At 41.6% G+C, this 13,256-nt stretch overlaps 1 protein-coding gene across 2 annotated transcripts; it reads right to left on the reverse strand.

The window, feature by feature from the left end:
- Positions 1 to 57: 57 nt before the first annotated feature.
- Positions 58 to 9,304, reverse strand: spata7 (spermatogenesis associated 7). 2 transcript variants are annotated; one of them, XM_055865195.1, is made up of 12 exons: positions 9,087 to 9,304; positions 4,792 to 4,863; positions 4,562 to 4,651; positions 4,408 to 4,455; positions 4,172 to 4,308; positions 3,521 to 3,981; positions 3,229 to 3,277; positions 2,467 to 2,594; positions 2,315 to 2,365; positions 2,044 to 2,121; positions 1,570 to 1,627; positions 58 to 1,406 (listed from the first exon to the last, which is right to left on the reverse strand). In XM_055865195.1, exons 1-12 carry the CDS (start codon positions 9,124 to 9,126, stop codon positions 819 to 821), a joined length of 1,800 nt encoding a protein of 599 aa, XP_055721170.1. In that variant the 5' UTR covers positions 9,127 to 9,304; the 3' UTR covers positions 58 to 818. The 2 variants fall into 2 exon arrangements, with proteins under 2 accessions (XP_055721170.1, XP_055721171.1); XM_055865196.1 differs by having other exon boundaries at positions 4,792 to 8,418.
- Positions 9,305 to 13,256: the final 3,952 nt, after the last annotated feature.

Genomic DNA, 13,256 nt, shown 5'->3' on the forward strand with positions numbered 1-13,256 from the left:
GTTGATTTAAATGCACAAACAAAACTACAAACAATAAAATAATTCAGGTCCACTAGCTATGGTTTAATCGGCTGTATTCCTTATAGAAGTTTCAGTAGTTCCTCAACAATAGCGTAATACACGGCAGATTTTAAGGCCATGACATCATACAGCCGGAATGCCCAGTACAGAAATGGGACAGCTGCTTCCCTGCTTGATTTACTGTATTCAGCACCATCACTGCAAATCTACAGTTCTGCTCATATTGCACTCATTTGTGAACTGTCAGTTTAATTACTTCATGCCAGGTTGCTGTAAAATAATTCTGTGTAATACTCTCCTACTAGCACAGAGCTGGGACAAGTTAACTTTTGTGCAGAGTTCATAACAAAACATTTGATTGTAAACATGAAAAACACTGCCAGTCAAGGACGGGAGGGGGAGCCCAGTGCCTTGATTGAAATGATATATGGGGAAAATAATTGAATCAAATAACTGCTTTTCTAGATTACTCACAGATGCACCCTCTTATTTGAAATGAATAAGCTAGTGAGCAAAACACTGATAAATATAAAGTAGAAAATTAATTTACGGTCTAGTTCCTTCTCATCATTGTGTAACAATAATCCAAATATATATTGGTCAATACTTTGTACTGGAAATACACATGGCAATGGTGCCCAGAACAGGAATAGGCAAAAAGTATGAAATATACCTATCAGCTCCCATTTATAAAACACATTTAAGATGCAAAAACCTCAATATCAAATTGTTGTTATTGAAAATAGTCTCCTTTGACTACAAAGCTCACTAAACTCATCCCTAAAATACTAATACAATCAGAACTCATCATCACTGAAAGAGGCTACTGTGTTTATATTCTCAGTGACTACTGGCCTTAAGGAATTAGGTGCATTGGAAACATGCAATGACTCGGACAGATTTCTCTCGAGATCTTCCAGGTCTTTGGATAGTCCACCATAATTGTCTTCTAGGTTTTGATTGTGGTCCTCCTCAAGGGTCAGAGGGGTATTTTCACCAAGTGGAGGAGGAAAGTAATTGTCCCTGTCATGATTGTGCTCATCCAGGCCCTCTGCACCTCCATCAGCATCAGGTGAACCAACAGGCAGACTGTCAGAGTCAATCATCTTAGGAGGGCTACCATATAACGGGGTAGACACTGACAATGGAACAACATTCTCTAGCCCACCACTGTCCTGGATAAACAATGCACAGGGAAAAAGGTCATTGTCCTCTTTGGTTTCTGATAGTGCTCCTCTGTCCAGAGACTCCAGACCCTGTAGATGACTATGAAGAAGGTCAAGCTCTGTCTCCTCACCATTCTTAGGCTCTGCACTAAATGTAGGTGTGTTGGCTGGACTTTGCAAGTCATTGCGCAGAGTCTCCAGAAGGTGGCACATTTTGTCCTTAAAAAAGAACAAAAACAGTTCACTATGACCCTGACATATCTCTAATTTTAAGTACAGAACATATCAGCTTGTTTGGTTCTCGCTTTGCCATTTTGAATGTAGCATTAGTGTAAAAAACATGCTGCCAGTGCAGATGCCCATGTCTAGTTTAGACACCCACCTCATCCAATAGATGTTTATTCTTGTCAACGTGACGTTCAAACACCCACTCTAAGACCCTTTAGAAGGAGAATGAATTGGTATGAATACCTACTTGTGGTAACACATTCATATTCAGTGACACACAAGCTGCGTTTACACAGGCAGCTCAATTCTGATATTTCAAAATGGTCTTTTGACCAATCGCATGAGATCTTTTAACGTCAGCGCTTTTTCAGAACTGACCTGATTGGTCAACAGACCAATTAGTGAAAAAAATATCAGAATTGGCTGCATGTGTAAAAGCAGCCAGAGAGCAGTGCAGCAACGTTAACATGCCCCCTATTACAGGTTTCATCAGGTGGGATTATTATGAATATCATTGAGGCCATCACTTGTGGTTTATAGCCTAGCATAAATACCAGACACAGTGCTACACTGTAGCTACAAGGTCTCTCATGTCCTGAGAAAAACAGTTCATATAAAAGTGACATACCTGTCAGAGTACAGGCCCCTGGACAAGATTTCATTTGTTACATCAGCAATAAATTCAAGGTACATAAATTCTTCCTCCCTGTAGAAAAAGGAATGGTAAGTTAGAATGGTAACTTTACTGGGAAACTACGTAAGTGAGACTGATTGGAACTGCTAGGGTTCAGCAGTAATCATGAAATTATTATATCAGCCTATTTCACACTTTATCATCCTTTCCTATATTTATAGAAAAGTAGTGATTAAAGGTGACAAGGTTAAAAAATGGTTCTTACTCTGCAGACACCCTCTTCATGATAGGAGATGTCATTCCTTCTGGTGAAACCCTGGAAGAAGCCAATCAAGACAAAATACATAAAAGAATGTGTACAAGAAGCACAGGTACAATACCACAGCACATACAGTCTGAAACCAGTATAAACATTACCTGAATGAGGGATGGAAGTGATCGCTGCTTACGCTCTTGTTTCCCTTGCTTCGTTGTCCAAATAGTGACAGATTCAGTGTATGGGACTCATCGTCTGCATCCGACCACTCATGCTCTGTACCATGTCCCTATAATAACAGAGAGTGATCAATTAATTCAGTTTTAAATCAGGCTCCATGTGTTTAATTAAGCTGTATAATATTTACAAGTATAATTTGCTCTAGATTTGATCATTGTTTATGAGTTTGTTTCCTTATTTAGACCAGAGTTGGTGACTGCATCTGAAATATTATAGTCACTTCAATAACATTGACCTTGCAGCACAGCTAGTGTAATGCACCCCTCTCAATTTGAAAGAGTATTTTATTGGATGCCGTTCCTTGCTACTCCAAGCCAAACCAGGCTGTCAATATGATGGATGCTGGCTTAGTCATCTCCACCTGTATTATGGCAAGACCTTGGCACTGCATCCATATCAATCATATTTGTCTCAATTCTCAGCCAATCCTACTTCTTGTCTATCATCTCCTTAGCATTTCCGAACACCACTTAAACCTAATCGTAATGGATGCTGATCTTGCATTGTCTTTCATTTGTGGTAGGTGCTCTTGAAAGACTTCTCTTTCTACTTCCTCTATTCACACTACTGTCTCTCAATATAACAGCAAAAATAATCAACTAATTCTACCACACTTTTCCCTGACTATATCCTATACTACTGCAATATGTTCTTCCAGGAATGAAGGGTTTAATCGAACTTGCCAGGGGTTGATCATCCCATTCAGCCGATGAGCATTCCTTGGTTCGTGTGCTGCAGGAAAAGAAACAGGATTCAGGATACTGTCTGGCCTACCTGCTGTGTGCGAATGATGAGCATGCTCATCTTATTAGATCCTGTTCAAAGGTGAAACAATTATATGAAAGGATGTTAATTAGCCAATATTTCCTTGGTATCACCCTCTCATCCTGTCTACAACTTTATCTTTCTCTCACCTCATTCACACAAACAGAAAAATAAGACACCCGTGCTGTCAAAAACAGGGAAACACATTACCTTCCATGATAGGTCTCCTGCCGTGTCAGTCTGGGGATGGTCCTCTCCTGGTCCTGGGCTGGTTTACCGCGAGGAGGTGTGTAGTAGCGATACTGAGACAGATAGGACCTGCTGTCTGACTTCAGAGTCCTGGGAGTGAAGGGCTTGTCCTGGGTGAAGCGGTGGGCGTGTTTCTGAATCAGGTCCCCGCTGTAGGTCTTCTGGACAGGGTCCTGAAAGGCCTTGTAGCCACTCTGGGTACCTGTGGTGGCGCAGGAGCGGGCTGGCTGCTGCCTCTGGGAGTTTGGGCTCCTATAGCTGTACTCTGATGCAGAGTGGAAGAAGTGCGGGGGGCTCCCAGACCCGCCGACCATTTGGGGCGGGTAAACTATTTGCTTGGCGTGAAAGGAGGTGTTGATTCTTGGGGTGGAAATCATTGAGCTTCCCAGGTAGAAATAGGCACTTTCTTGACCTGCTCCACTCTGAAAGGCAAGAGAGACCCATCATTAAAATCAATACAATAATCTTTACCATCTATTTCCATATAATATTACACTTATAATGACGGTGTGAGTGCCAGTGTACACTTCAATAATTATTTTAAATGAGGTGAATAAGATAGCTAAACTACATACAGAAATAGGGCAGAAATCACTGCAGCCTTCTTCTTACTTGGGTATTTTGTGATGGGCAGGAGGCTTTGGTGTTGGCTCTGCTGCTCCTCTGTGAGTGTGAACCAGCTGACTGAGGCCGTCTATCAGACCTGGACGCATCTTTCCTCAACTGCTCCCGCCGTAACTGGTCATTGTCTGTGAATTTACACACAACAACGATCAACTAAATCAATCATATAGCCTATGTGCAATTTATTTAGATTTTGTGATAGATTTCAGATGTAAAAAACTTACATTTTACACTGCTTAGCATACTTTTGGGTACTGATGAATCAATGGCAGCTAAAAGACATTGGAAGAGAATATTTATATCAATAACCAAAGTCAGGATATGATTGAAATTCTAGAGGACACACAAGTTATTTACTTCACCGGTTGTTTCCCTTACCTTTAGCTGAATACACCTTTTTATAATGGGACACCATATGGTCTTGAATAATGCACTGAGTTAGTCTGCTCGACGACCGAGGGCAGAACGCTGTAAACCCAAGACAAATATTTTTTATTGAGCAGAATGTGGAGATTGAAGCAAGTTAACACACATCACCCCTGTGTGGTGTGGAGACGTATGTTGAGGTATATATTACACTGTACACATTGTTATAGCCTAATACTTACGGCTGCTTTTTAAACTCATCTGTCCTCTGGGTTGTCCAGTCAGACTGTGGCCTGGGCCAGGCGATGCATTACCTAAAAGTGAATTAGTTTGTTAGCTAGTCAATGTTACTTAACATTGGTTAAAGGAGTGCTTAGCAGTCAGTGAGAGGAGAAATGTAATATTCAACCTCTTCCTATCCCAGTCTGTTGTCCCCACCTGCTTCAAGAGGTCCACCATTGTTCCTGTACCCAAGCAAGCTAAGGTAAATTAACTAAATGACTATCGCCCAGTAGCACTCACCTCTGTCATCATGAAGTCCTTTGAGAGGTTAGTTAAGGACCATATCACCTTCACCTTACGCGAAACCCTAGACCCACTACAATTTGCATACTGCCCCAACAGATCCACCGACAACGCAATCGCTGTGGGACTGCACACCTCCCTATCCCACCTGGACAAGCGGAATACCTATGTGACAATGCTATAGCACCTTAGAGGCTGCTGCCCTATATACATAGACTTGAAATAAATGTCCACTTTAATAATGGAACACTGGTCACTTTAATAATGTTTACATATTTGCATTACTCATCTCATAAGAATATACTGTATTCTAATCTACTGTATCTTAGTCTATGCCGCTCCGACATTGCTCGTCCAAATATTTATATATTTTTAATTCCATTCCTTTACTTTGGATTTGTGTGTATTGTTGTGAAATTGTTAGATATTACTGCACTGTTGGAGCTAGAAACACAAGCATTTTTCTACACCCGCAATAACATCTGCTGAACACGTGTATGTGACCAATACAATTTGATAAGACCACAGTTCAGCTTTCAACACCATAGTGCCCTCCAAGCTCGTCACTAATCTCAGGGCCTTGGGTCTGAACTCCTCCCTGTGCAACTGGGTCCTAGACTTCCTGACAGGCCGACCCCAGGTGGTGAGGGTAGGCAACAACACCTCCGCCACGCTGATCCTCAACACGGGGGCTCCCCAGGGGTGTGTGCTCAGCCCCCTCCTGTACACACATGACTGCGTGTCTTCATCAAGTTTGCTGACGACGCGACAGTGGTAGGCCTGATTACAAATAACGACGAGACAGGCTACAGGGAGGAGGTTAGACCCCTGTTGTGTGATGCCAGGGCTCTAACCTCCTCCCTGTAGCCGTCCACAAAGCCAAGGAGCTGATCGTGGACTACAGGAGACAGAAGAGGGAGCCCGCCCCCCATCCACAGGGTCGCAGTGGAGAGGGTCAAAAGCTTCAAATTCCTTGGCGTGCACATCACTGAGGCCCTGAAATGGTCCCACCACACTGACACCATGTTAAAGAAGGCACAACAGCTCCGCAAACGGCTGAAGAAATTCAGCATAGCCCCTGAGACCCTTACAAACTTTTACAGATTCCCCATTGAGAGCATTATGTCAATATGAATGGCTCTCCAGAGGGTGGTGCGTCAGCCCAACGTATCACCGGGGGCACGTTGCCTGCCCTCCAGGACATTTACAGCATTCAGTGTCAAAGGAAAGCCAAGAAAATCATTAGGGACCTCAGCCACCCAAGCCACTGTCTGTTCACTTTTCTCCCATTTGTGGCTCCCTACCCTTTTCGATTACTGTACCAACAACTGAATTTTGCCCTGCCTGGAGTACCTCTGAAGTACCCCCTCATGTGCATGTTTACCAGTAAGCCTATGGTCTCATGAGTCTTCTCAATCAGACTGTTGAACAGCCATCACTAGCCAGCTACCTGCCCTGCACCTTGAGACTGATGCCCCATGTATAGAGAGACATTGGACACTTCTCACTTCACATAGTGTTGTTCACTCAATGTGCAGGTTTCTCCCCAAAGAATGTAAGAGGGGCTCTGCGCCACCTTGTGTACTGGTTGCGCCACTATGTAAAAGGAAATGGCAGTTACAGGTGTTCAAAAACGCTTACAGTTACAGTCGCATTGTATATACCTTTTTCTTTTCCAAATTATATACTGTCATCTATACACATCACACACATATTTATATTCTGGATTCTAACACTGCTTTAGAATGTATCTACTTGGGTTGTTAATTGGACTCGTTCTGAAATTTCTTGATTTCTTTTAATATTTGTGTATTCGCTAGACTGCACTGTAGGAGCTAGTAAGGTAAGCATATCAGGCAGTAGGAAGCTCTCTCATCCATGTGTATGCAGATGATACAGTCTTATACTCAGCTGGTCCCTCCCCGGGTTTTGTGTTAAACGCTCTACAATAAAGCTTTCTTAGTGTCCAACAAGCTTTCTCTACCCTTAACCTTGTTCTGAACACCTCCAAAACAAAGGCATGTGGTTTGGTAAGAAGAATGCCCTTCTCCCCACCGGTGTGATTACTACCTCTGAGGGTTTAGAGGTTGAGGTAGTCACCTCATACAAGTACTTGGGAGTATGGCTAGACGGTACACTGTCCTTCTCTCAGCACATATCAAAGCTGCAGGTTTAGGCTAAATCTAGACTTGGTTTCCTCTATCGTAATCACTTCTCTTTTGCCTCAACTGCCAAATTAACCCTGATTCAGATGACCATCCTACCCATGCTAGATTACGGAGACGTAATTTAAAGATCAGCAGGTAAGAGTGCTCTCAAGCGGCTAGATATTCTTTACCATTCGGCCATCAGATTTACCACCAATGCTCCTTATAGGACACATCCCCGCACTGTATAATCTTCTGTAACCTGGTAATCTCTGTACACACATCGCAAGACCCACTGGTTGATAAAACCCTCTTAGGCCTCACTCCCCCCTATCTGAGACACCTACTGCAGCCCTCATCCTCCACATACAACACCCGTTCTGTCAGTCACATTCTGTTAAAGGTCCCCAAAGCACACACATCCCCGGGTCACTCGTCTTTTCAGTTTGCAGCAGCTGCAAAAAACACTCAAACTGGACAGTTTTATCTCCATCTCTTCATTCAAAGACTCAATCATGGACACTCTTACTAACAGTTGTGGCTGCTTCGTGTGATGCATAAAACCTAGCGGTCTCTACCTTCTTGCCGTTTGTGCTGTTGTCTGTACCCAATAATGTTTGTACCATGTTTTGTCCTTCTGCCATGTTGTGTAGCTACCCTGTTGTTGTCATGTGGTGTTGCTACCATGCTGTGATGTTGTCTTAGGTCTCTCTTGTCATGTGTGTTTTGTCTTATATTTTTAATCCCAGCCCCCGCAGGAGGCCTTTTGGTAGGCCATCATTGTAAATAAGAATTTGTTCTTAACTGACTTGCCTAGTTAAATTAAAATATTTTAATTAATAATTTTCACTGCACCTGCTATAGAGCCCCACAGTGGAGGTGTGATAATACCCATAAAACCTAGCGGTCAAACAGGGAAATGGTTAAATTTTTCCCATACAGGATTTTAGAACCCCCCCTGGCGTGACGCTTTCATAACCATTTAAATCTCTCTCGGACAAGGTGACTTTTATAAAATAAATAAGATCTAGCTAGTTTAGGGTAAGAGGGTGGAGGAGCCTCAATTAAGTGAATTATGGTATTCAGTGATTTGGAACGGTGAGGTTATTGGTCCGTTTGAAATAATAGTTTGTATGCTCTGATTGGTTGAAGCAGGTACACCTCCTCCATCTCCGGTTTCCTATGGTGGTGCATTTCCTGCCAGAGGACAGAAAGGGAAACAAGGCAGAGCTGCTGGTTGATAAATTAATATAGCATGTAACCACTAAATTATTGTAGCAGACCTGTTGTACTGAGTTTTGAGACTAAACATGTAAAAAACGTTTTGTGGCAGTCCAAGCCTGCCAGCATACAGCCATGCTTGTACATTTTAACTAGCTAGTTTATTTGTAATAAAACTAAGCTATATTTTTGGGGTATCTCTGTTTGACGTGTATGTAGCCTACCCAGTTCAGGTCTATATTGACCTAGATAATAATAATCGTGTCATAGTATAACCCAAGCATACTATGGCACTGTAGTTAAAATATTTAGCTAACAGTTAACGTTACTGATCATGCCCTATCTAACCTGGTTAGCTAGCTAGCGCATCCAATTTAATTTGCCTTGTTAAGTTAGCTATCGAGCTAACTAGCCAGCTTTACATAATAAATCCCCGTGCAGCTAAAAGTAGCCAACACAATTTGATAGTTACAGTTTTGCCATACACCTGTAACATGACTAACGTTACTTGCCTTGTCTAACCTTAAACTTGTGACTTGTTGAAGTAAACATGATGAGCGAACACATTTCAGAGAACCTGTGCTAACGTGTGGTGAGCTAACGGTTAGTAAACTAACGTTAGCTAGCAAACCGTATCTACCAACCTCTTTTTGGATCCATATACTCGGCGTATCCCATGCTCATACCAAGTTCTTCAGATAGATCAATGGTGTATAGGTTGATTTACCAAGTGCTAGGTTATAGATTTACATATTTTAAACCCTTTACATTTCTGGAGTCGAGCTAACAAATCTCTGAACTGCCGCTGACTCCGCAAGATTAGGTTAGGAAGCTTCTTTGTCTCCATGCCGGTTGCTATGACTGCGTCATTACGCTATACATAGAATATGCGTAAAGTTTTCCACATTTTTATTTTATTTTATTTCACCTTTATTTAACCAGGTAGGCAAGTTGAAAATAAGTTCTCATTTACAATTGCGACCTGGCCAAGATAAAGCAATGCAGTTCGACACATACAACAATACAGAGTTACACATGGAGTAAAAGGTGCTTCTACACCTGCATTGCTTGCTGTTTGGGGTTTTAGGCTGGGTTTCTGTACAGCGCTTTGAGATATCAGCTGATGTAAGAAGGGCTATATGAATAGATTTGATTTAAAACAAACATACAGTCAATAATACAGTAGAAAAATAAGTCTATATACAATGTGAGCAAATGAGTTGAGATACGGGAGGTAAAGGCAAAAAAAAGGCCATGGTGGCGAAGTAAATACACAATATAGCAAGTAAAACACTGGAATGGTAGATTTGCAGTGGAAGAATGTGCAAAGTATAAATAGAAATAATGGGGTGCAAAGGAGCAAAATAAATAAATACAGTAGGGGAAGAGGTAGTTGTTTGGGCTAAATTATAGATGGTCTATGTACAGGTGCAGTAATCTGTGAGCTGCTCTGACAGCTGGTGCTTAAAGCTAGTGAGGGAGATAAGTGTTTCCAGTTTCAGAGATTTTTGTAGTTTGTTCCAGTCATTGGCAGCAGACAACTGGAAGGAGAGGCGGCCAAAGGAGGAATTGGTTTTGGGGGTGACCAGAGAGATATACCTGCTGGAGCACGTGCTACAGGTGGGTGCTGCTATGGTGATAAGGGGGGACTTTACCTAGCAGGGTCTTGTAGATGACCTGGAACCAGTAGGTTTGGCGACGAGTAAGCAAAAACTCTAAAGCATGCGCACTATACATTTTTCTGGAACACATTTTTTTATGTTTAGCTGTCTTGATGTGTAATTGTCTCTTGAAAGCAGGCATGATTGATGTTTGGAATGTTCAACATTGACCTGTTTTTAAATGTGGCTTGTTTGATCAGTAGCAGCCTATGGAGGGATGGGACCTGTCCATGGTTCTGAAACACACACGTGTGTGTGCTCTCTCTCTCTCTCTCTCTCTCTCTCTAACTCTCTTATATATATATGCTGGGAAGTGTATGATCGAGGGAGTGCGTGTGTTGTGTAGAGTTAGATATTCAGAACTTTCTTTCGGTTTTCTCTTTCTTGGTGGCATTCTTTGTTTTCTTCGGTGCATGAATAAGATTATTATAATTTTTTTTTGTGTGGTAGAATTAAGTATTTCGTTTTTTTTTTTCGTATCGAAATTACCTTGATTTTGGCGGGGATGGCATCCCATATTGGGATGCCGTCCCTGTCACTTCGGCACGGCTTTAGGTGTGTTACTGAAGCTACTGTCACGGTGGAGGAGTTTCTGGTCGCCGTAGGAGAGAAGGTAGGATATGAGAATATTGCTTATCACGGATGAATAAAGCGGTGGTGGTATTTCTTAAAGAAGAGCGCCTTGTTGATCGTATGGTTGAGCAAGGCGTACTTCTTAAAGTAATGTTTATTCAAGTTACGCCGCTTTTTTCTCCGTCAACAAGGGTAACGATTTCAAATGTACCACCGTTTATTCCAAATGAGCTATTGGAGCGCGAGTTATTGCGCTTTGGGAAGTTTGCAAGCTCAATTAAGGTTGTTCCGTTGGGTTGCAAACACCCGGCGTTGAAAAAGGTTATGTCGCTTCGGCGACAGGTGTTTATGTTTTTGGACTCACCGGAGCAGACTTTAGAGATATCGTTTAAAGTCAAGTATGATAATAGACTGTATATGGCTTATGCTAGTACGGGTAATCAACGGTGTGGGGTGTGGGGATGTTGGCCATAAGCGACATGCTTGCCCGAAAAGGGAGAAGGCAGAGGGAGGGGCGCAGGTGGTCATCATAACGCCTGGGCCCACTGATGTAGGGAGAGGTGGGCCGACAGTGGTTGAGCAGCCACAAGCACCTGTTGCTGAGGAACAAGTTATCCGTGTTGAGGCCACGAGTTTGCAACTTGTATTAGAGGGAAATGTTATGCAGCAGAAAAATATTGTTGTAGAAGGTAAGGATGGATCTGAAGAGCCAGTTCCTTAGACTGGTGAGGAGGTGCCCAGTACGAGTACTGGGGCACAGTACTGAGTGATTTATGGAGGTTTTCAAAAAAGATTCTATGTTTTTTCTTCTGGAAAATATTTTATGTTTTTTCTTCTCGAGTCAATGGCCTGAGTGATTTATGGAGGTTTTCAAAAAATATTCTAAGTCCAAACTTTTCGTGCACCTGGTATTTTTTTGGGGTTACCAGGCGTCATTTTTCAAAACGGTTGAAATTGTTTTTACGGGGCATCCAGAGTGTCACATGACCGGATGAGGTAACTATTCTTGTTCTTCTTGTAACTTTCCGGTAGGCTAGAAGCTTTCCGGTGTTTTGCTGCTCGACACAGGTCGACGCAGGTATTGCAATTGATTTATCGTTATCATAACCGTAGGTGCAGCCAAGTGGAAATACGAAAGCTTTCTAGCTATTTCGTACTGACGGTAATTTGAACACAAGAACGTTTCTAGTGAAAAGGTGCTTACACTCAGAGCCATGTATTTACACTCAGCCACCCTAGCCTTATTACGGGTTAACGTTTTGGTAATTTTGGTTGGCCAACAAAATGTAAGATTACAATGACTGCATACGTTTCCCCAAATGTTATACGAAAAAAAACGTTTTGTTATTGATGGACAATGGCAAGGCTGCCTTTGTATTTTCAGTTACATTCTGGTCAATAAAAATGGTTTACACGTTTATTTTTTAAGAAATACAAGGAACTACAACTGAATAAAACACCATTAACCATCATGCATTGCTTACATTCATTCTATACTGAAAAGTCTGTTCAGAAAAATCGAAAACAGTACATAGGCATAAAACCACAATGTTTTAATAGAGATTAAAAAAAGAATATATATATATAACCTCTTATGGTTATATGGTTAAAAAAAAGACAAAATATCTATATATTCATAACGTAAAATAAATAAATACAGGCGATCGCGTCTATGGTTGTTGCAACGGCTTGTGTGTCGCCTACTGGTTAAATTCTTTTTGACGTACTTTGACATGAAGCGGTCAAATTCTTTTCGCACAAATTAAGTAGCACAGAAATTCGTGTATTTTCAAACGAATTGAACCACTCCAAAAATGCACAAAAACACACGAAATCTGCTGAAATACATTTTGTACATAAATGCGCGAATTGAATGTGAGGCTGGCCTGCTAAGATGCACAAGGCGCATCTCTCTCCAGAATGCCATTTAATTGTTTCATAACTTCCTTGTGTGAATTGCTTGCCCTTTGATTGTTAGTATCTATCAATTCACCATTACATATATCACCAGTAGTAGCCTACATTTAATGTTAATACCCATGATTTCTAATCGGCAATGTTTGTTTGGTTACGGTAATTAATGCATTCAATATATTATTATTATTACAGTCGTTTACTGTTGTCATTGTCGGAGTGGACACGCTATTTGCAGAGTTCACAACCTATGCTACACTTGTGAGAAACACGTTTCTTTTTTATTTCATTGCATTAACGAGTGTTTATAATTTATTCATTGTCTTTTGTTTGGAGCACTCCTTTCAATGTTGAGAAAGGACGCGCACCTGATTACGCATATAAAGTAGGTCTAGGCTACCTGGCCTGCGCGCAAATGTAGGCCTATAAATGTGCTCATTTGGGGATGTCTGATAATATTTCTGAGTGGGTTATCTCACCAGCACTAATGACCTGTGGAGCCTCTCAAAGTAAACAGTTTGTTTTTAGAATCCATTGAGAATGACAATAGTTCCTCAAGTATTAGAAACATAACTCCAGCTCTCTCTCTGATAACAACTCCGCATGAAAAGGAAACATGTAAGGTTCTGATCCAGTGGAAATACCTGATTACTTTTTATCCTGTGC

Source organism: Salvelinus fontinalis, chromosome 16, assembly GCF_029448725.1.
Source record: "Salvelinus fontinalis isolate EN_2023a chromosome 16, ASM2944872v1, whole genome shotgun sequence".
In the NCBI taxonomy this organism is placed as follows: Eukaryota; Metazoa; Chordata; class Actinopteri; order Salmoniformes; family Salmonidae; genus Salvelinus; species Salvelinus fontinalis.